The sequence below is a fragment of the Gigantopelta aegis genome, chromosome 9, assembly GCF_016097555.1.
Source record: "Gigantopelta aegis isolate Gae_Host chromosome 9, Gae_host_genome, whole genome shotgun sequence".
Taxonomy (NCBI): Eukaryota; Metazoa; Mollusca; class Gastropoda; order Neomphalida; family Peltospiridae; genus Gigantopelta; species Gigantopelta aegis.
This window is the reverse complement of record NC_054707.1, coordinates 39,900,615-39,925,554: the sequence shown is the minus strand read 5'-3', so window position 1 is coordinate 39,925,554 and position 24,940 is coordinate 39,900,615. Positions and strand designations below refer to the sequence as shown.

The following is a 24,940-nucleotide window of genomic DNA, read 5'->3' as shown; positions in this document are numbered from 1 at the left end:
AAACACTTTTCGGCAAGTATTTTTGCTTGACAACAATGGCGGCATGCCGCGGTTATTTTCAGGGATCGATAGCTGATTGCAGCAGCTAATTTGATAATAAATTTATCGTTTTACCAACAACGAAAATCACTAAATATTGCGATATGAATCATAGTTTGTTTTAAAAAGAAATTCTGGTCAGAAAACCACCATTGGGAATAATGGACATAAATGCTGGACAGCTGGCCACAAATGTCCAGAAGAAAATGTGACTCTTTTTTTTTTTCTGCCTAATTTTAATCAACATTAACTGATCTAAAATACCATACAAAAATTAGAAAAAGCCACAAAAATAATACTTACTGATTCAAATATGAACTTTATTTTATGTATTTATAAAATATTTAAGTGAATATATGTGAGTAAAAATTATAAACTTGTACCCACTCAACGTGTTTTTTTTGTCAAAAATTACTGTAGTCTAAAGGTTAAGTGTTGAGGTTACAAAACTGTTTACTGTTCTCTTTTGTGCATGACTGCATTCTGCTTTAGTGTTTTAATGTCTTGGAAAGGACTTTCCTGAGTTTGCTGCAACTATAAGATGTTTCCAACTACAACAGTGTTTTTAACAAACAAAATCATGCATTAAATACAACTTTTTTGTTTTGAGAATTTATCATATTCTTTAAGAACGTAACAGTTTGTTATTTAAGAGCAGGAAAATAAAAAGGCACTACTCACAAAGCAACACAACAGTGTAAAATACTCGTCAAGTATGCAGTTGAAATACTGGTTGGCAAGCATCACGCTGGGTCCAGTGAGTCCGAAACACACTAGACTCATCTCACTCTTAGACAAGTTCGCCAGCTGAAACAAACACAAAACTAATTCAGACCAAGACCGAGACCAAGACCAAAGTGTTTAACATGCACATTCACAGCAAGCTGTTGTAGCCCACGTATGTCCTGGGAACAAGTGCCGGCTCTTCCGTCCAGGACAGGAAAGGTGTGGGTGGGTAGGAGGGGGGACAGCCTACACTGGCAGGTGCAAGGGAGCACCAGCAGTCCAGCCATAGCCAGTAACAGGCAGAAGGTGGTATGGTATTATGGAATTTGGAATGTCCCGTAGGATTAAGCCAAAGAGAAAGGGTGCTCATTTTTTATGAAGGAAATTAGGCGCAATTTTGAACGGTTGGTCTAAATGGAAAGATAGGGAGCTACGTATAGGTTTGGAGTTTAGTAGGCCAAGAGTAGCTCGTTACTAATTCAGTTTTCATTGTAACCATTTATATTCAGTCCAGTTTATAGGCATCCAATTGGTCGTGGAATGTACCAATGGCATTGTCCAGTTTATAGGCATCCAATTGGTCGTGGAATGTACCAATGGCATTGTCCAGTTTATAGGCATCCAATTTGTCGTGGAATGTACTAATGGCATTGTCCAGTTTATAGGCATCCAATTGGTCGTGGAATGTACCAATGGCATTGTCCAGTTTATAGGTATCCAATTGGTCGTGGAATGTACCAACGGCATTGTCCAGGAATATTACATGAGATGACATCCCTTTATATTGTACAGTGTAACCAGTCTAAACTGGACCCTGAATAAACCAGAATCGTATCAAAACCGGGCAAATTTCATGGTTCCAAATGTAATAAATTCTTAAACGTGAACCTCTTAAACACCAGAACCTGTCTAAATTGGATAAATATTAGGCCCCCTGCAAGATCCAGTTTAGACAGGTGTCACTGTACTTTGTATTATTAAATGTTCTTGTTGAAGAACCAGGAAAAGAATTCAAAATAAAACACTTAACTTTTTAACATTTTGGTGCCATATAGTGAATTATCAATTAAGGGGACAGACCCTACTTTCAATACGTGAAAATTAACACTAACTTTAATTAATCTACTAAGGCCAGTTTAATTTTTAGGTTTACGAACAAGAACTTTTGTGCACAAAGGTAGGAGGAAGGAAAAAACACACCAAAAAAACCCTGTTTGGGGTGTATCAGTAGGGGTGAAATAGCGAATCGGACCGAAAGAGAGCGACCGAAGACGAATTAACAATTCGTATCTACAACGGTATATTTATTGACGAAGTAAGTGTTATTTCTCACTGTTACCATACGAAATGCGCCACAATAGACTAGAATGGTAACATTTATTTTCTTTAGAGCTATATGTGGAAGTCGGCGGAAAAAATAAATAAATATAAAAGTGAAAAATACGACCTTTTTTAAATATTTTATTTGAGCAAAATTTACGTCGGCGGGTTCGTAAATCGAATAATAAAAAAATACTGGCCTAACCTGTAACATATTTGAATTAAGTTACAATTGAGTGAAACATGAGTCTGTGACTTTGAAATGGTGAAATACCTTCTAAAAATAAATTAAAACTCAACTCCATAACTGTTACTTCTCAAAATATGAGAAATACATTTTGTGATATTAAAAACACTAGGATGGCCAAAAACACTTTGAATGTACGGAAATTAAAATCTAAGTAATGTATGATTTCAGTTATCAAAATTGGCTATAATAGTCAAAAATATGCCTTAGTGTTTAAAAACTAGGGTATGTCCCTTTAAAAATGTCCAACATTAAGTCCATTTACTAGACAGGTAATGCCAGAAATAACCACTGTTGTATTTTTTTTTACCACCTGACACAAATGGGAATTTGACCAAATAGGATTGAACCAACGTACCATCAGTCTGGTGGTGACCTTGGTTGCCAGCATGGTGAAGCAGGTCATGTACAAACACCTGTGTTGATGGAACACCTGACTAGGGGACATCACGTGCAGGGTGACCTGTACACCCAGAACAATGGCTATCGGAAACAACGGGAAGATGGTGCTCGTTCCCTGCAGAACAAAAAAAAAAAAAAGAGGAATAGTGGTTAATAGTTTCATTAATTTTGTTCAAAAATATTCTGTCCATGAACGAACGAATGAATGAATGAATGAACTGAATGAATTGAATGAATGAATAATGTTTAACGACACCCCAGCACAAAAATACACATCGGCTACTGGGTGTCACAAATGGTAAGTATATGAAAATATTATTTATATAATTATGTAAAACCACAGTGGGGAATAAAAGGTTTCTTATTATTTTTCAAAACAAGCCTCATTAAACATGCCAAATGACAAACTGATTTTTGTTGTGAATTTTTTATAAAAATGTATTTTCTAAATCAAATTTATGATTTTAACTTAAATGTCTTAAGTCATTTCTCAATTATTAACAGACATCAAAGTTTTGTCTAGTGGTTCTTTCAGGTTTAGAATTTCATTTAATTCTTTAATATGTTTACACAATAAAATGTGGAAACAAATTTCCTGCAACAGTTATGGCAGACTTTCCAACACTTGAACATAATTCTTTAGTAGTTTTATTTATTTATTTTACTTTATTTAACCGTAATATTTGTAATTTAATTTTTTTTTATACAATGTCTTCTAACAAGATATGATTAACAATCAAAATTCCAAGTGGACTAAGTTTGATTGCTCTAAACCTCTGAATGTTTGGGTTTTGGGGGGCGTGGGGGGGGGGGGGTTGGACTCGAAACAAAAATTGCTGCTGTCTTTAACTTTTTTACTTTTCATCGAGTTAAGGTATTAAAGACAGAAGCATTCATTACTAAACGAAGCTTTGAAAGTAAAGTTTGTTTTGTTTAATGACACCACTAGAGCACATTGATATATTAATCATCGGCTATTGGATGTCAAGCATTTGGGAATTCTGACTCGTAGTCAATAGAGGAAACCTGCAACATTTTCTTAATACAGCAAGGGATCTTTTATATGCACTTCCCACAGACAGGAACCACATACCACGGCCTTAGACCAATTATGATGAACTGGTTGGAACGAGAGAAAAAACACCAATCAGTTGAATTGAGGTGGTTCGATCCTGCGACACAATGACCTCAAGCGAGCGTTTAACCGACTGAGCTAAATCCCACCCCATGAAGCTTTGAAGACATTCTTTTGAACTTATTAAAGCAAGTCAAATGTTATACTCACTGCCACAGTTGATCCATCTTTCCCAATGCCACCTTTGACAAAAATCACGCTAAAATTTTTCAAAAGTCGTAGAAGTGCAAAGACAATGTATGTGTATATTATACAATCTTTCAGTTGAATTCCCAGCATACCAACCTGAAAGAAATTTCAAAGGATAAGAATGTTTAATTTTATGACACACCAGTACATTATTTCATCGTTATGTCTAGTCTGCAGTAACGGCAACACTTCGTCAAAAAAAATATAAAAAAGTCCCGCCGTCACCATTGAGTTGCATCCAGCTTCTAACAAAATAGATGCTGTGAAAATTAAATCACATTAATAGTGTTATATGTGCAAAGAAAGAATTATATGTTTCATTCTCAGTCCTACAATTTGGTGTTACGTGTATGTTCATGAGAAATTTATTTCTTATTAAACTTTAGCTCCCCATTTTAACTAAACAATGACCAAGTTGCTTTGCAGATAAGAGAACATAGGTTTGACATGAGGATATAGTCACTGATAAGCCACTGATAGGTTACAATAAACCTGGTAACATACAGGTTATGACATATTTATGAAGAATAAAATTCCCATTAAATATATTGTTCCAGCCCCTCACTGGCACGCTAATACTTCGTTATCTGTTTGAACAAAACACAACTGATTAAAGTGTGTGTGGTGTTGGTTTTATTTAATCAGATATTGTCAACAAGAAGGAAGGAAGGAAATGCTTTATTTAACGATGTACTCAACATATTTTATTTACAGTAATATGGCGTCATATGGTTAAGGACCACATAGATATTGAGAGAGAAAACCTGCTGTCGCCACTTCATGAGCTACTCTTTTCGATTAGCAGCAAGGTATCTTTTATATGCACCATCCCACAGACAGGATAGTACATACCATGGCCTTTGTTACACCAGTTGTGGAGCACTGGCTCGAACGAGAAATAGCCCAATGGGTCCACCGACTGGAATCGATCCTAGATCGATCGCACATCAGGCGAGCGCTGTACCACTGAGTTACATCCCACCCCATGTCAACAAGAAAGTACCGTTCTCAAATTGATTGTGATGTGATAACTTCCTGGTAACCCAAACAACCATTCTCAACTTTCCTTACCTCTTGTGCCCAGATCTGCTCTCCTGAAACTGATGTTACAAAGTAAACACCAATAGCATAATAATGGCCTTCATTTACATCAAACCTAAAAATGAATTAAATTAAGTCTTTGACATTATTTCATGTAATGAAGTAATATACATAACTGAAAAGAAAGAAAAATTACACAAATTAAAGGGACCATTGTGAGTAAACAGCCCTAGCAAGACTCTGGTTCTTCAAACATTCTGCTTTATTTCAAATTCGTTTGGCCGTTGGAAATGCTACAAAACATTGCAATGTCTAGAAATTAATTGGCTACAGAGATTTTCATATTCTAAGCAAAACAAATGTAAGTATCTTGTAATTTTCAGGGCAAGCTCTGGGTGATCAGAAAATTTTGCCATATTATCTTTAAAAAATCCAAAAACTATAGCTATTTTGCAACAAAATATAAGTTATTACAAAAACTGTTTCTGCCAAATTAAAATAAAATTTGCCAATTGTCAATTGGCGAATTAGGTGAGTGCCAGAGCTAGCTCTGATTTTAATAATGTAAAAATATTTTATTTGCCAATGACCTTCCAAAATGGCTACAGACTCAGGATAGTCCCTTTAAAATAGCTTCAGGTATCAACATTTTCCAAATAAAAGCACAGTAATCTTTTTTGGTACTCTCCTCCTTTCCTAAAAGCATACATTAAAAATATTGAACTGTGAGGAATATTTGTTTGTTTTTTTGTTTGTTGTTTGCTTTAAAAGTGTGTGTCTGAGTTACCACCCTCCACACAAGTATACAGTTTCTAAACTCAAGAAAGTGTTGATAAGTAATGTGAAAGGTCCCTTATCAAGAAATAACATCATTTTACAACATCTTTTAGCACTATCAAAATATTAGGCCTTCGACATCGTGTAGGTATCAATAACCATATATATGGTAATAACATAAATTATTTCATTTCTTCTTGTTTAGGTTTTCATAAAGATTCACTGTCCATCAGAATATGTCTTCTGAATTGATGTAATATCTGACTTAAATGTGCTATTAAAACTATAATAGTAATGGTTATCTGTTCATTAAATAAACAACTGCAGACAGTCTAAAATTAATTAATTATAAATTAAGTCAGAGAAATCAATAGGACATTTGAATCATTTCATAAAACTAAAATCACAGTTTTTGAAACACATATGATTATGAAACAGACGAAATGATTACGTAACATAAAAATTACCTTTATTAATTTCCCAATTTAAAAATAAAAATGCACGACGGCCTTGTCAGAACTGATCACATCAGACTGGAGTGGGGACACGACATAAAATGATTATATATGTTTATAGTTGTGGTCAGTTTAGTGTGAATCATGTTTAACACAGATGAACCTTAGTTAATTGTATTCTATGTATGAGTGGTACATTTGTGTATCAGTCAACCATATATCAATGTTTTGAAGCTGCAATATCATGTATTGTTTTAATATTTACAGAGCTTATCCTGAGTTTGCTGTCACTGTAACATTTGCCTCGACTAACAGTATATTTTTTTAATGAATATAATTACATATTAAATACATTTTCTAGTTTAAACTATCATTGTCTGCATATTCAACGTCTTTCTAGTCATCCCAAAGCTTGTAATAGTCCGACTTACCTCTTATGTATGAAAAAAATGTTTTTAGGAAATAAAATGATATTTGAGCTATTACAAATGTTAGAATGATCAGAAATACATTGAATATATAGACACTGATAATCTACTATCAAAATATTACTTCCATAAGTAACTTGATTCATTACAAAAAAACAATGGTAGAAAACTTAGGAGGGTCTGTTTAAGATTTTATAATAAGTCAATTTTCTTTCTGTGATATGCAGACCTGTCAACCCTCCCAGATTTCGTGGGAGTCTTCTGGTATTTGATAAAATCTGCCGTCTGCTGTTCAGGAGACAATTTCTTCTGTTAAATGACATTTTTGTAAGCATAAAAAAAAATCGATCACGTTTTGCCAAAACAACATATGGGAAGTAACTCATTCTCATTCGGAAAATGTTGACTACTTTCGTTTTCCCGACTGTTTAACCTTTGCCGAAGTAAGACTTGTGGGATATTTATATTGTTAAAAAAGCATATGGAATTTATAAAATGACGTGTTATTATAAAGTTTGTTGTCATCGTAATGGCTACGAAGCATGTCTTGGGTACTTAGCTACACTAACCACAGATGATGATGTAATGTAACTTAACCTGTAAGGCTGTAAGTGTAATACCGTAAATGTACTAATTAATTTTTTAATTTCTTGTTCGTGTTCTTAACATTTATGGATAAAATAGTTTTTGTTTTTTTTAAATATCTATTAAATCATAATAATATTTAAACTTTAATTTTTTTTAATAATAATATATATATTTTTTTTTTTTTTTTTTTTTTTTTTTAAATGCCAAGATCTAAGGTTAACAAGTATATATGACATTATGCATTGTTCATATAACTTACTGTAATATATATATATTTTAAGTCTTGCGATTTTGGGTTAATCTGTGTTAATTTAAAAAATCGCCTGCTTTTTCAACACATCTCCTGCTTTCTCTTGACTAAAGGTTGACAGGTCTGGTGATATGTCATTTTTCAACTTCTCATTGCAGCAATCTCTAGCATAGCTAACTTAAAACACAGTATTCACTATTTAAATCAGCTCTCAGAAAGTCAAGACTAGTTGTCTGGTAGATGGGAAAGACTGATTTTTAGGTCAGGTCAGATGGTTTTCTTGCACTTATATATCAATGTTAATGGTTTTAGAGTTAGCTCCTTTTGTTATAACAGGTGTGCATTGTGTATCCTACTCGAATTACCTTCTCACTTAAAAATATATTTTACTAGCATTAAATTTAAATGGGATTATTTAGTATTACAAATAATCTGCATTAAAACTGGTTGTTGGCACACTTTGCATGATGCTATAGGATGACGAGGCAAACTTTCAACAATGTGTTTGAATTATCTGTGTGTAACATACGTATACATCTGCAATGTGCCCGACACGTAGGCCTGCCAATGAGCACAGTAGAAGATGAACAGCTGGAAACACAGCAAACAGATCAACAGATGTGGCTCGTTTCCCAGCTTGAACGAGACGCTGATTCCTATGGCGAGCATACCTGAAAAGGACACAAATCACTGTCATCAGTAAATGTAAACTGATGGCGAGTGTGTTCTGTATTGTGATTGATTAATTACATTCTTTTTTCCGGGATCAAATAAAAATAACACCTGGAAAGCTAATGACGTCATTACAAAGTGACATCATTAGCAATTGGAACAGGCCAAGTTGACGGTTCAAGGGTCTACAGTTAAGATTGTAGCCAGAAATTTTTTCAAGAAATACCAAATATACAGTTAGTTCCATAGAAAAACGATTCATTTCACAATGCACATAATCATATGGAGTTTATAGATTTGCGGGTGTTATTGTCTATTTGATGCCGGCAAATGTTTCATATTTGACCGAAGGCAATAACACCAGCAAATCTAAAAACTTCATATGGTTATCTCCTAAATGAAATATTTGGAGAATCTCATTACATTAGTAATTCATTCAAAACCATTAGTAATTGTATTTAAAAGAATTTGGTCTTTAAGGCAAGCCCTCACCCCTACCCCCCCCCCCCCAAAAAAGCCTTCTGAGAATAATGCTTAAACTACCAGACCCAACAAATTCTGGTGGGGGTGTAATATTTGAATATAACATTTCTGTGATGATGATAGTGCATTTGCACTTTTACCCTCTCAAAAAACATTTATTATACTGATTGCATCACTGTGAACTTATAGTGCACAACCAATTGTGGTGTCAAAAAGGTTTCAAACCTCATGAAACATAAATTATATATATTATGAATACTAAACGAGCTTGCCTGTCATACCATTTTTATGAAATGAGTGAACAGTTTTGGTATCTGATGAGTGAAAGCGAAACTAACTGCAAACAAGCCGCTCCGCAGAAGTAAGCATATGTCGAGACCTACTACACGTTATTTTTCTATGAATTGGGTCAGCAAGTGATCTGTGTCACTCTCATGTCATGCCAGTATTACACAAGTTAGATATTGAGTGATTGTTATGACATGAGCAATATCTTACACTGGTGTGTAATAAATATCTATATGTGATAAAGCTATACACAGATCAATAAGCTGCAGCATTGCAAAGGAAAGTCCTATAACTGTGATAATGTATTAGTGTAATATTTTCTACGTTCAAGGACACAACTCTGTCAAAGTAAAGTAAAGTTTGTTTTATTTAACGACGCCACTAGTGCACATTGATTTTTTTAATCTTATCATCGGCTATTGGACGTCAAACATATGGTCATTCTGACACTGTTTTTTTTAGAGGAAACCTGCTGTCGCCACATAGGCTACTCTTTTATGACAGGCAGCAAGGGATCTTTTATTTGCGCTTCCCACAGGTAGGATAGCACAAACCATGGCCTTTGTTGAACCAGTTATGGATTACTGGTCGGTGTAAGTGGTTTACACCTACCCACTGAGCCTTGCGGAGCACTCACACAGGGTTTGGAGTCGGTATCTGGATTAAAAACCCGCCTGTAGACCGATGGCCTAACCACGATGTCACTGAGGCCGGTACAAAACAACAACTCTGTCAAAACGTCAAATTTGATCTGTAACTGTACATAATAAACATACATGCAAACTTTCAGTTCAATATCTTAAAGTATTGCCAAGTCTGAAAAACTGTGATGGGCGTAATATCCCCTAAGTTCAAGGGTCATAACTCTTGTCAACAATGGAAAAATCCTCATGAAAAGTCAAACTTGGTAAGTAATTCTACCCAACACAACTTTTGGATGACAGAAGCAAAGATAGAACAGCCATATATATACTTTTTCACCTACCGTTTGTTATGGCATCTGCACCATGATCGAAAAGCTCTCCAAGTGGGGAACTTGTGTTGGTACGACGAGCCTGTTTTCCATCAATGCTGTCCAGAGATTGATATATAAATGTTGCAAGACCACAGATCACATACGCCCAACCAGGAACCTGTAGACAAAAAGACAAGCCACAGAATCCATACTGATGTTTCATTACATGTACACTTTTCCCAAAATCGTGTTTATAGGGTCAACTGAAGCAGAGCTTGTGAACAAACTTTGTAATAATGAGCTCAGTTATAAATGACCGGCCTCGGTGGCGTAGTGGTTAGGCCATCGGTCTACAGGCCGGTAGGTACTGGGTTCGGATCCCAGTCGAGGCATGGGATTTTTAATCCAGATACCGATGCCAGACCCTCAGTGACTGCTCTGCAAGGCTCAATGGGTAGGTGTAAACCACTTGCACCGACCAGTGATCCATAACTGGTTCAACAAAGGCCATGGTTTGTGCTATCCTGCCTGTGGGAAGTGCAAATAAAAGATCCCTTGCTGCTAATCGGAAGAGTAGCCCATGTAGTGGCGACAGCGGGTTTCCTCTCAAAATCTGTGTGGTCCTTAACCATATATCTGACGCCACATAACCGTAAAAAAAATGTGTTGAGTGTGTCATTAAATAAATAAAACATTTCTTTCAGTTATAAATGTTTATGTACTTATATTTATTTAGGCTTGATTAAAAAGACAACAGTTATAATGCAGGGCCACAAAATAGCGGCCTGCGAAAAGCAAAAAGCAGTCCATTTTTAAATCAAGCAGTTGAGATAGAAATTCACCTGCTAAAGCTACCAAAAACAATAATTGTAGGTCATTTTCCAAGACAGAGATGTATGTATGATTATCTCATCTGCTATTTATCTCATAAATTTGTTATATTTTAATTCTATAATGCACTAAAATATAACTGAGAGGTCCTAATTTTTCCACACACTGTCCCAAACCCTCCCCTCACCCAGTATTGTCTTATTTGTAGCAGGACATATTTTTTCTAAGCAGGATATATTTTGTTTCACCTGCTACTTTAAAAAAAATAATACCAGGCCACATTTTATTTCCTAATTCAAGCCCTGTAATGACTGCATGACCTGTGGCACTTGATTTTGTTTTGTTTTATACTGTTTTTTGGTTTGTGTTTTTGTGGGTGGGATATGTTCTTGGCAATAGGATAAGAAAAATAAATGATGCAATGTAAATGTATTTTCAGGTCTCAGGAAAACTGCTAGTCCCAGACAAATTCAAATCAAAATAAGTTATTCTGGTGGCAGTATTGTAGTTTAGACTAGTGATATGTTTGACATCCAACAACCTATCCAGACTCCAATTCTCTAAATGTCTAAAACGTTGACAAAAGGATGCAGTCTTCGGCACACTGAGATAAGTTTAGAATTGGAGAAGGGCATAAACATAAATGATTAGTAATATTAGATATAGAAGTTCGCAATATATTTGGGAGATTGGAGTTAGTTCACAGCTAGATCATCTTTTTTTAGACGAGGTTACAGGGGTTTAAACAAGTAGTGGTGCAAAATGTTTACTGTCTCCAGTAATTGGATGCCAAGTGCATTATAACCCAAATTTTTAACCAAATACAGTAACAAGAGTATTAAAAAAAAAAAAAAAAAAAAAAAAAAAAAAAAAAAAATGCACACTCCTATACCCCTGCATCCATCTAAATATATATGGCTATTTGTATGGAGGGGTACAAGTGGACACCAAAGTATATCTCCCAGGGCTAGCTCTGGGTAAGCAGAAAATTTCCCACATTACCTACTAAACTTCAAAAATGGCAGAAACCCAGTTATTTTCTGGAAAAAAAATCATTTATTTCATGACATTATTTCACCAAATCAAAATAATATTTGCTAATTGTATTTGAAAGCTAGCCCTACAGGCTCCGAAGGCCCAACATTTGTTCTAGATATGCGTACTTACCGCTTGTTTTGCATCGGGGCTATACATCATGAGAACCGACGTAGACAAGATGTTGCTGAATAGTCCGGCCAGCGTGATGGCGTTGGGCGACCACCATAGTGGTATGTATTCTAGCAGCCAGTTCCAATACTTCTGTAACATCGGCTCCAGCAGCGTCGTGCCCTCCACGGAATACTTGTGCTCCGACAGATGTTGGAGCTGGTGTCTGCTTAATAGTTTGGTCATGGTTCTCATTGTTTGTGTCTCTGCCAATCAGAAAATGAGGACAAAAATGTATGTTTTTCTTAAATATATAAATATATTTTAAGATATATTGAAAATATGTAACAGTTACAGACCCAGACTTCAAAATACACCAGACATGGCACTTTTGCCACACTCGACAGACCCAGTCCCATATCTGGTGTGTTTTGGGCCTAAGGCTTGTTCATCATTACAGATTCTTGCTAATGGCAACACTGACGACAATTGCCGATGCTGTAATATGAATTACCGTAGGACAGGTTTTACCAATAGCAGTTTTTTGTCCTAGGATAAAAAATATTGACGTTGATTGAAGGGATCATTTCCAGTTTTTAATTTGTGTTTGTTTGTTGTAAAAGTCACAGGTTTAAAATTGCCATAGACTGGCTGAAAATAGCTGCCAAAGGTAACAAATTCTTAAGAAAGAAAGAAATGTTTTATTTAACGACGCACTCAACAAATTTTATTTCCGGTTATATGGCGTCAGACATATGGTTAAGGACCACAAAGATATTAAGAAAGGAAGCCTGATGTCGATTAGCAGCAAGGGATCTTTTATATGCACCATCCCACAGGCAGGATAGCACATACCACAGCCTTTGATATACCAGTCGTGGTGCACTGGTTGGAGCGAAAAATAGCCCAATGGGCCCACCGAAGGGGATCTTTTGATAGTTTTAAAAATGTATAGAAACTTGATATATAGTGTTTCTATACATGTGACCCTTTGAAGTGCACCAGAATTTTGAAGATCACTTATTATTAGTTATTGTAAACACCTTATTGAAATACATTAATTGTCGGGATATTTTACTATTCAAAACTTTTCAACTGATATGAATATATGGGCTAGGTATTTATTCATCTTTAGATTGCCATACAATATGTAGATCTATAGTCCATCCCATCCTCCTACAAAAATGTTTTTGTAAATAATTTTAGTTTGGTTTGATGTAAAAAAAACTAAAAGCGTTTTGGAAATAAATACAAAAATACTATTTTTTTGTGTGCAATTTAGAAATTAAACTGTAAATTGTAGTAAATTCTATGTGAAAAAAACGCATTGCCTGTGGGAAGGGGACTATAGGTGATTGTGCAGTCAGATACTTTTCTCGAATCTAAGCTTAGATGAACAGAAATTAATATATGTAACAAATATTTATTAAATAGGGAATAACTGGTTACTGTCTTAAGATATCGGTTTTATGATGCGAAGGTTAGAATGGCGAATGCAGCGACTCTTATCAAGCTGCATTCACCATTTGACCTGAGTAACCAGTTATGTCTTTTATTCTGCAATCCTACAGGAATAGTCGGAAAATCATTATTTATTCCATTTTTGTGTACACATATATAGAGTATCGTCAACCTTGCTAGGCTTTTGCCATATGATGTCGTTCTTTGTGTTTCTAAACTCTTAATTCATAAATAAATATACAAGTTTTGTATTGTTATTTCAAAACTAAATATTATTTGTATTTACGGTACTTAAGCAAATGTTTTAAAGAGTCGGCTATGTTATTGAAAATCTACTCAAATAGGCCTACTCAAGTCAAGTCAGGCTTGTCACGCAACCTATATTTTTGGTCAATGAACGAAAATATAGAGATTTAGTTCATCAAGACTAACCACAAGGTTAATCTTGATGAACTAATACAGATTTATTTAGTCATCGTATCTTGCTAACATATGCAGTGATTGCGGGGAAAAAGGATATACACGTGTATATTTTATTTTATGTTTTAAATATTAAGTTTAGGTTAGTGTTACTGTTAGGTTTCATTCAAGCAAACATAATGTTCATATTTGTTAAATCATTATCAGGCAAATTCAATAAACCAAAGCAGGAAACAAGTGGAACTCTTTCCTTTAATATTTAGAACTTTTGCTGTCCCATTTATTCATAATAACGGTGTTCTAAGTGGTGTAAATTTCTAGTGATAGCCTCTATCATCAATGGATTTTAATAAATTTATTTAAAGCAAATCATGTTAACGTTGAAACTGGTACGCTTTGGTCGATTTTTGGCATCTGTTCCTAATAAAATAGCAAAATATTGGTCAAACCCAAGCCTTACCATGTTGTAAAATATTGTCTTGGCATTTTAAATTAAACAAAACAACATAACATGTTTAAAGTAACATGAAAAGTTAACAAATGAAGTTTGTTTACATGTGATCGGAAGTATGACGTCACGGCCTAGTTGACTGACGTTAATCGGCAATGACCATTGTTGACGGCCTGATTTAAAGTTGCTGTACTCCAATATATATATATATATATAATTCACATTCAAATGAATCGATCCCACAAATAATATTTACATAAATTTTCTTGAGAATATCATTGACAGTGGTCGAAATTCTGTCGTCCCGGCTGATTTTTGCCGGTAAACACTAGGCTACCACGGACGAGGATGGTTTTTTTTCTTTTGCTGGTCGTCCTGTCAGACTGGTAATTATTTTAAGTTTATACTATATAGTCCGGCAAAATTTGTAGCTTAAATGTCCGGCAGGAATTTCAGCCAATTTCGATATTTGATTAAAATTGTGTGACTAATGTTCTGGCATGCCATCACAAGGCCGTCAAAACGACAGCGGAGGAATATACTACCAACCAATCAACCAACCATAGCGGATGGCCTAATGTACGGACTATATGTTCGCATCGATGCAGATTTTCGATGTATTTTAGCTGTTTTCATTAATTACTGAAGAAAATCATTTCCGCATTAAATACACAGTATCAATACTTTTACGCGCATGTTAAAATCGTTTCAAGGAATGCCCCAATATTTATAAATTTTTCGATCTTGAAATACCGTAAATAATTGAATAGAGGCCTATAGTCCCTTCCCACAGGAAACGCCCTTTTTTCATACTATGGAATTTAATACAAGTTATTTATTTCTGAGAGCATTGTATTTTAAATTGCACACAAAATTATTTTTGTTGTTGTTGTTGTTTGGAGGGTTTTGTGGGCTTTTTAATTATTTTCAAAACATTTTAACTTTTTTCTTACGTCAAACTGAAATTATTTACACAAAAAAAAAAACTAAAACATAAATATTGTAGGATGATGGGACGGATAATAGACATTTTTTTTCGCAACGTAGACCCGACCTTTATTCAAGGCAGGCTTCTTTCATCTTTTTTTAAATTTTATTTTAGTTCATGCACAATGTTCACACATACCAGCATTTTATTTAAAAGAATAACAAAGTTGATCGCCTATCTCACTTTTTTGTTTGTTTATAATTGTGTAGTATTGGAGAATAAGATTGTTAGGCCTACTTGAATTAACTTTTAGCCACAAAAAAAACAACACGTTTTTGACATCTGTGCAGGCCTTTATTAAAAGCCGACCTCCGTTTCTTTCCCAACGCTCTGACACCTAACCTTTAATCGAGGCAGGATTCTATTCAAGGCAGGCCTCCATTCAGGGATATACGGTAGTTGCAAGTATTTTTGTAACGGGCACCATCTCACATCTACTGAAATACATCAGTCATAGGGGTACGGGCTCCCATATTTTGGAGAACAGGCCGGGTTTTTTCCCCGAATTAAACGAAAATGCACGAATCTGGATAGCATTTATTCATATTAGCATTAGGCTTACTGCCAAACAACTACATAGGGTTGCAAACGAATCACTACGCATTTTTTCATGGATTACAGCTAACTTTGCAGGTAGAATGATGGAAATACATTGTAAAAAGGCAAAAGTACCATACGTTTAACATCCAGTAGCAGGTGATTAATAAATTAATATGCTCTAGTGGTGTCGTTAAACAAAACAAGCTTTGGTAAAAAAAAGTCTCAGGTTAGCACATTTTGCCCGAATATCTCTATAATTTTTGCCCGAATCTGCCCCCCCCCCCCCCCCCCCGCCCTAAATAACATCTGGTCACACACACACACACACACACACTTTTCAAAGTTGACCACTGGGATATGATGCAGCACATCATCTTATCTTTAATCCACAATCTCTGTGACGTAGAGCTATATAGTGCAGAGATACGGTTTTGATAATGGTTAACGGTTTTGTCGTTCAGATTGTATCAATACATCACACACCGAAAGTCGTGGTTTGGCGGAAATGAAACCAAAAGATACTTTTATATTTATCCGTATGAATAGTGCGGTTCTACACGTATAGGTTCAAGCAACGTGTAGTGGTCTAGCCAGCTTGTAACACAAATATGTTAGTTGAGGCCAGTGGTAAAGCGCTCGCTTGATGCGCGGTCGGTCTATGATTAATCCCCGTCGTTGGGCCCATTTGGGCCATTTCTTGTTCCAGCCAGTGCACCACGACGTTGCAAGTCGGCCATTTTGGATTTTTCAAATTTACACACCATAAACACAAGAATTAGTGGGGTCGGTTTTTTAATATTTCATTTATTATCACCAATAGAAGTAAATATGCAAATAAATACAGCATGTTGAATCAAATGAGTGTCCAGTTAGTCACGTTTTGAAACAAAGTTGCTTATTTTTGTATGCTTAGCAAGTGTTGATCTCATAGCCTGCAGGGCTATAGTGATGTAGGCAATCGAATGAAACGCAGGCGTAGCTACATCAATTTTACTTTAGAAAACAGTTTTATCGTGTCCGTCATGATTGCACATCTACCGAATACTGTTCAACATTTCATAACATTTGTGTTACCTACCTTCGAAACAAAATATCCGGTTATTTAACGCTAATTACAATGACTGAACTGAACTGAGCTTTATTTACACTCTGGCCGTAATTCAACGGCATATGAGGTACATTGTAAAAATATAATTAAATAAATAAATGACAAGTTGGCACATTCGTCATAATAATGTACATCTGATAAAACAAGTGTATATCTATGGATTCATACTTGCATTTGAAGACATACATTGCATATACAAATAAAATGAAATTGTAAAAACAGATTTCAGCCCTGGGACTTAAGAATATGCATAATTTGTTTACAGAAAACTGCTAGCTTTCTGAGAACACCAGGGTTTTTTAACTGTCAAATAGCATTCTAAATTTATAAACATTTGGTCTAGACTGGCAAGTCTTGCTCTTCCATCTTTAAAAAAAGGACAACACATTATATAATGAAATTCATCACCAATTTCGTTATTTGTACACAGAAAGCATGTTCTATTTGTTAAAGTAATTTTTTTCCATCTGCCTTTTTCAATGGGAAGATAATGATTTGAGAGTCGAAAATGTAATAGTGGTAACTGTATAGTGAGTTTCATGTGTCAGTCGTATTGTTGGATACCGGCACTTAAACAAGTACACAATAGCAGTGAAGTGATCCCGCTGATTTGCCGCAAAATGCGATTGATCCTTATGAAATTGTATTGGGTAAATCCCGGTGGGTTTTTTTCAAAACTCGATATACGCCAATTAAAAAAAATCACTTTTACTGAAAATGAATATATCGCATTTTGCGCCTAAACTCTTCATATATATATATATATATATATATATATATATATATATATATATATATATATATATATATATATATATAATATATGTGGCCGAGTGCATAAAGCACTCTCACACAAAAACTACACAAGTTCGATCTCGATTATATTCTTTAATCCATGATGATAACATATAGACAATGTATATAATATGGAGAGTTGGCCCCAAACGTCTTTCTCTCGTGCAAGATTCTCTCTCTCTCTCTCTCTCTCTCTCTCTCTCTCTCTCTCTCTCTCTCTCTCTCTCTCTCTCGTCTTAACCACGACGCCGGTCATTGCGTACAAAAATCAGGCGCGTGTGCAAGGGAGCGAGGTGTACGGGGTCAAAATCCGCTACTCAAAGCGAGGGGTGTTATTTCAATATATTTTCCGGGGAGCGTAACTCAGCGCTCCACCCCCATAGAAATGTCGCTCGCCAGTCTAGATTCACCACCACAACCTGGATAAATTCCTGCACATGTCCTGAAAATTGAGGCTCAAACACCAAGTAGACTAATTGGTGATAACAAAAGCGCCAAAATAAATTTGATATTCTTGATAGATTTATTCTAGGAAAACGTGGCATGGCAATTGGCAAACATCAGCCACCATATTCTCGGAACCGGCGTGACGTCACACGGCCTAGTTACCTATCATCCGGGTCTTTGGGGGTGAAGCAAAGCCGTAGTGATTACTGGTTTACATAGAATAAAGTTATCATATTAACTTTTTATATGCCTTACATATTGTCATTTATTTTCTGTAGCTAACACTTAGTTGCAATATGTCTTATGAGTATTATAACAGCTTGGGTTGCTATATAAGAGAAACGAACAACGGGAATCTGAATTAGTATAATCTATATTTAGTACCGATATGTTTCCGTGTACTTTGAATGTCGAGAGGACAGGGCAGGTTGGGCAGAATATAATTTTTGTTGATGCAATTTTCAGGTAATGTTAATTATAAATTTTAACAATTTTGAAATGATAAAATAATTATTAATATAATAATTATGATGTGGGCTACAAAATATATAATTTGTATTTATAATAAAATGTGTATGCATGATTAAGTTAATTATTTTTATGATTTAATAATTATTTTATTTCCAAATAGTATGTAATAATTAAACAATGGCAAAGTTGTTACTTTAAAACTTCAAAATTACAATAGTATTATTCTCATATCTTATTATATAGATGTAATGGCAACAGTATAATGTTCCACTGAATACATTCTTTTATTCTTAAAACAAAATACAGTTTCTTGAAATAATGAAATGCTTTTGTTTTTACAGATTGCAAAATTACCACATGATGTTGCCCTTCCTTACCGGTTGAATGCAGGCAAAAAGAAAATAGCAATAATAAAATATAGCCATCCTCAGACCTTGACATCTAGGGGGAGCAATATCTCTCTCTACTTACCCATCACACCTGAGATTAGTTCAAGGAGAATAATATATAGTTTCCTTTGGCATGTGAATTTATATACATGTACCGGCCTCGGTGGCATCGTGGCAGGCCATCGGTCTACAGGCTGGTAGGTACTGGGTTCGGATCCCAGTCTAGGCATGGGATTTTTAATCCAGATACCGACTCCAAACCCTGAGTGCTCCGCAAGGCTCAATGGGTAGATGTAAACCACTTGCACCGACCAGTGATCCATAACTGGTTCAACAAAGGCCATGGTTTGTGCTATCCTGCCTGTGGGAAGCGCAAATAAAAGATCCCTTGCTGCTAATCGGAAGAGTAGCCCATGTAGTGGCGACAGCGGGTTTCCTCTAAAAATCTGTGTGGTCCTTAACCATATGTCTGACGCCATATAACCGTAAATAAAATGTGTTGAGTGTGTTGTTAAATAAAACATTTCTTTCTTTATATACATGTAGTATCAATATGGTAATATTTTAAATTGCCCCCCATAAACTACGTTAGGGAGCAAATAATCAGTTCCCTCAGTTATTTTCATGTAGAGGTCTACAACCTAATAAAACAAGTGTTACCTCGTCGAAGAAACATGCAAATGTTTTAATAATAGGGTTTAACCTGGTATATTTAGTAATAAAACACAAAAACTTACCTGAGTAAATAATGGTTAATATATATATAATATTGGTGTTGTTTTATATCTAGTCACAATGGATATTGCAGATATTTTCTTGTTCAGTCATGTGCTGTATTGGAATTGTTATTGCAATTCAATTTAAGTAATATCTACAAAACTAATTTTTAATAGTATACAGCTGGAGAAAGGAGGCAAATATCATGGTTGTTAATAAAGTGATCTATATCGGTATGCCTTCTACTAGACTACACATATTTAACCTAAGTTGCTTTTAACCCGGGTTAAATTACCTATGTAGATGCACTTATGTAGCATATTCAAGGAAAATATATGAATGAGATGGTTAAATGCTACATTCTCCATGTCAAACAGTGTTTTCAATATGGAAAACAAATATCAAATATGGCAGTTGACCATTCATTTTATTGCAGGTAATTGCTAAAGCAGATCACACACACACACACACACACACACACACACACACACACACTGAACTGTAGAATACCATGAAACTACATATATATGTAAAAAGGTAAGTCCTCTAACTTGAACAAGCAAAATCTACAAATGTACCACAACCACCAAATTACATTGATCCACAATAGAGTAGATTTTTATGTATTTTTAGATTTATGTGTGTATGTGTGTGTGTATATATATATATATATTATATATATATATATATAATGTGTATATATACTCTTCAAAAAAAGAAACGCAAAAGGGTACAAATGGGTTATAACTCCGATTTTATGTTTCCTACCGGTTCATGCTTTGTGAATATAAGGTCATTGCATGTCCCAAACACATTCCCACGGTTACATTCGATAGAAACGCAGCTACTGTACAATAAAGTTCCAAAATGTGAATATTCGCAAAAACGCAGCCACGTGCAAACCATGTCACCACTGCACGTGCGTTGTCTGCACGTGCAACATGAACACCGACAGTATAAAAGTGCAGGGTGTTCGCTTGCCTGGCCTCTGTATCTGGCCGACAGTTGACAATCCAGGACATGCCACGTCTCAGTGAACCGCAGAGAAACAATGCCATCGGCCGACTAGACGCAGGCGAATCCAGAACGGCCGTTGCCAGGGCATTCCATGTGTCCGCAAGCACCATCTCCAGACTGTGGGACCGTTACCAGCAACATGGATCAACACGTGACCTCCCTAGATCCGGTCGACCACGGGTCACTACCCCCGGGCAGGACCGCTACATCCGGGTACGCCACCTTCGGGAACGATTGACTACTGGCACCTCCACAGCCGCAGCAATACCAGGTTTGCGCAGGATATCCGACCAGACCGTACGGAACCGCCTACGTGAGAGGAATTCGTGCCAGACGTCCAGTTCGAGGTGTCATCTTAACACCACAACACCGTCGACTCCGACTGCAGTGGTGCCAGATTCATCGACAATGGCCTCAACTGCGATGGAGACAGGTGTGGTTCAGTGACGAGTCCCGATTTCTGCTCCGACGTCATGATGGAAGATGTCGCGTGTATAGGCGTCGTGGTGAACGTTATTCGGCAAACTGCGTGCAGGAAGTGGGACAGATTCGGCGGGGGTAGTGTCATGGTGTGGGCAGCCATCTCACACACTGGCAGAACTGACCTGGTCCACGTGCAGGGCAACCTGAATGCACAGGGCTACATTGACCAGATCCTCCGGCCACACATCGTTCCAGTTATGGCCAACGCCAACGCAGTGTTCCAACATGACAACGCCAGGCCTCACACAGCACGTCTCACAACGGCTTTCCTACAGAACAACAACATTAATGTCCTTCCTTGGCCATCGATATCACCGGATTTGAACCCAATTGAGCATCTATGGGACGAGTTGGACCGACGCCTCCGACAGCGACAACCACAGCCCCAGACCCTGCCCGAGCTGGCAGCAGCCTTGCAGGCCGAGTGGGCCACCATCCCCCGGGACGTCATCCGTACTCTGGTTGCTTCAATGGGCAGGCGGTGCCAGGCAGTTGTCAACACACGCGGAGGCCACACCCGGTATTGACTCCAGATGACCTTGACCTTGGTGGTGTGTCCTATCACTTACTCACAATGGACTAGAGTGAATTGTGAACAATCCTGCAACATTTGGTAATTATCGGACTCACCATTCAATAATTAAATCAATTCTCCAAATGTTACGACAATGTGGTTTTGCGTTTCTTCTTTTGAAGAGTATATATATATATATATACAATGTGTGTGTGTATATATATATATATATATATATATATATATATAATATATATATATATATATATACTGAAACAAAGGCACACACATTATTTACACTGCACCAAAGTAAATACTAAACAGAGGGGGGGGGGATGACCTATATTTTCTTACTGAAGGCCTGCTACAGACACATTTGCAAAAAAAAAAAAAATTATAATAATTAAAGTTTAAACAAGAATTTAGGCCTATATTATAATTATTATATATTTGTAATTTAGCAGTATAAACTTATTTTAAAATTAAAAAATAAATAAATAAGATGTAGTAGCTGTAGTATGGCAAAATAAATACAAGTATAGATAATATCCAAGCAACTATGATTAAATGAAAAATAAAGACCACACAAATTTAATGATAAAGGAATATACTCTTTATTCAAGAACTGGATGCATCGTTTTGTTGGGGGGGTTTTCATGGAAGACGATGGAATTGTGTATTTTATTTAGAGTACAATGTGGGATTTTTATCACTGCACATGCTTTAACCATTTTGTTTGCTAAATTAATCTCTGTTGGTGTCAACAAGCAACAACATTAAAGTCAACGTAGTCACATTCTGTGAGGGAAAGAAAGAAATGTTTTATTTAACGACCCACTCAACACATTTTATTTACGGTTATATGGCATCAGACATATGGTTAAGGACCACACAGATTTTGAGAGGAAACCCGCTGTCGCCACTACATGGGCTACTCTTCCGATTAGCAGCAAGGGATCTTTCTTTTGCGCTTCCCACAGGCAGGATAGCACAAACCATGGCCTTTGTTGAACCAGTTATGGATCACTGGTCGGTGCAAGTGGTTTACACCTACCCATTGAGCCTTGCGGAGCACTCACTCAGGGTTTGGAGTCGGTATCAGGATTAAAAATCCCATGCCTCGACTGGGATCCGAACCCAGTACCTACCAGCCTGTAGATCGATGGCCTGCCACGACGCCGGTCATTCTGTGAGGGAAGCCATGGAATTCCATCAGGTTTGTCGTTTTAATGACCCTACCCACAAGCGGCGCCTAGTCTCTTCTTTTGGAAATTTGTAAAACGATATTTTTTTTAACATCATGTTATGGTTTATGCAGCCAACTGCACAACATATTTTAGGCATCGTGACTGTTAACTGTTGTAAATGATCGACCAAAGTTGCCTCATTTCACTATCTAACCATACGTAACTAAGGAGAAGCTTCACCGGGTCACGTGATAAACAATGGCGGCCAGGGGTCGAAGTATCCGTATGGTCGCTCGCTCTACACAATGGCGAAGCGAACATGTTGTGCACTGCATATTACACTGCATGATATCGGTCGATATTACACCTACCAACCCACTTGCAAACACTACGTACATTACGTAAGGTGTGTACGTAAAACTGGTTTAATATGCTTATAAATACTTTAACCGTTCACTTACCGCTTATTTGGCATCCGACTTACAAACTTGAAACATGCACATTCAGCAGCATGTAGGCGACTCGTTACCTAGCAGCAAAGAAATTTAGTTACATGCTCCAGTGGCTGTAAAAAGCACACAGAGCGTGACGATTCAAGGGATGTAGGCTATTCATATGACTAGTTTGTTATAAACCGGTGTTATGCATACGGCAACAGATGTACTGGAGGAGATCGGGCATAGGCTCTGTGTATATCAAATATTTCCATTGTCGAAAATATCTTCAATGTTATAATACACATAGGGCCTACGGTCAACTGCACAAGGCCTATACGGTCACTAGTATATGACTCCGTTCTCATCATACCAGCACGCTTGATGGATTTTCACACTCGATGGACTGTAACGAGCTCGTCTCCATGGTTATTATTTGCACAGTTCCAAGTTCAGCCTGCAAACGTTTCGTTAACGTTCGCGAACTATTTGATTGGTTTTCGACGAGGCTATTTTGGTTTACCGTGAAGCGCATACACCAGTCTAGCGGTCGTTTTTATGCTCGGTCTGGCTGAACTCGGATCAGAAGGGTGTTTTTTGTTTTTTAACAATCAAAAGGCTACACTTGCCAGTCATAGTTTGCATCGTCGATTTTTGTTTACTATCCCAATAACGGAATAGGGCTAACTATGTCACATCAATCAAAGAATATAAAGAATTAAAAATATATATATATAAATACTAGCTAGGTCTTACTTCTACCAAACTGAGGCAGGATGTAGCCCAGTGCATCACGGCCGTGGTATGTACTACCCTGTCTGTGGGATGGTGCATATAAAAGATCCGGCCCTTGCTGCTAATCGAAAAGAGTAGACCATGAAGTGGCGACAGCGAGGTTCCTTTCTCAATATCTGTGTGATCCTTAACCATATGTCTGACGCCATATAACCGTAAATAAAATGTTTTGAGTGCGTCGTTAAATAAAACTTTTCCTTCCTTCCTATACTATAAATTTATTGACCGCCCGTACAAATGTGCAACATACTTTGACAACATAAAAAAAATGCAAATTTCCGACAAGCTATAACAAAAACAAGAATATGTGCACACCGACTCTAAATAGAAATTGGTAGGTACAGAGAAATGTTGAACAACACAAAATGATTTGCAACTCTGGTATTGAAGATGAATTACACTTTTTAATAAAATGTTAAGGCCTTACTAAACGCAGAAATATACTAAATTACACCGACTAATCCCAATATTTACTCAATTAACAGACACTGAAAAACTATTCTTTCTACTTCTCTGCCCAGCACATATTGCCCCAATCATAGGCCAGTATTGCTAACACGTCTTGTTTTTCTTTTCTTGCTGCCGTTGATATTATTGTTCGTGTCTATGATTCATATATGGCAATAAATGATTGATTGATTGATTGCGCGGCCTTTGACGTGCCAGTTGCAGGCCACTGGTTTTCACACCAATATCAAAATAGGGGTTGATATTAAAATAAGGGTTTCTCTTATTTTTGTGAATTTAATAT

General features: G+C 36.4%; 1 protein-coding gene across 4 annotated transcripts in view; it reads right to left on the bottom strand.

Annotated features, from left to right (window-relative positions):
• Nucleotides 1–24,093, bottom strand: part of LOC121380674 (choline/ethanolaminephosphotransferase 1-like) — a 28,350-nt gene extending 4,257 nt beyond the window's left edge. The window contains exons 1-8 of one of the 4 annotated variants that reach the window (XM_041509611.1): nucleotides 23,422–24,093; nucleotides 11,994–12,238; nucleotides 10,026–10,173; nucleotides 8,127–8,268; nucleotides 5,130–5,214; nucleotides 4,020–4,154; nucleotides 2,691–2,849; nucleotides 721–846 (exon numbers count right to left, since the gene is read on the bottom strand). In XM_041509611.1, the coding sequence (XP_041365545.1) occupies nucleotides 721–846; nucleotides 2,691–2,849; nucleotides 4,020–4,154; nucleotides 5,130–5,214; nucleotides 8,127–8,268; nucleotides 10,026–10,173; nucleotides 11,994–12,227 (1,029 nt within the window). In that variant the 5' untranslated portion in view covers nucleotides 12,228–12,238; nucleotides 23,422–24,093. Of the gene's footprint in view, nucleotides 1–720; nucleotides 847–2,690; nucleotides 2,850–4,019; nucleotides 4,155–5,129; nucleotides 5,215–8,126; nucleotides 8,269–10,025; nucleotides 10,174–11,993; nucleotides 12,239–14,313; nucleotides 14,533–14,560; nucleotides 14,850–23,421 lie in introns of those variants that run through there. The other 3 variants (XM_041509609.1, XM_041509613.1, XM_041509610.1) reach the window with 3 other exon arrangements.
• Between the last annotated feature and the right edge of the window lie 847 nt (nucleotides 24,094–24,940).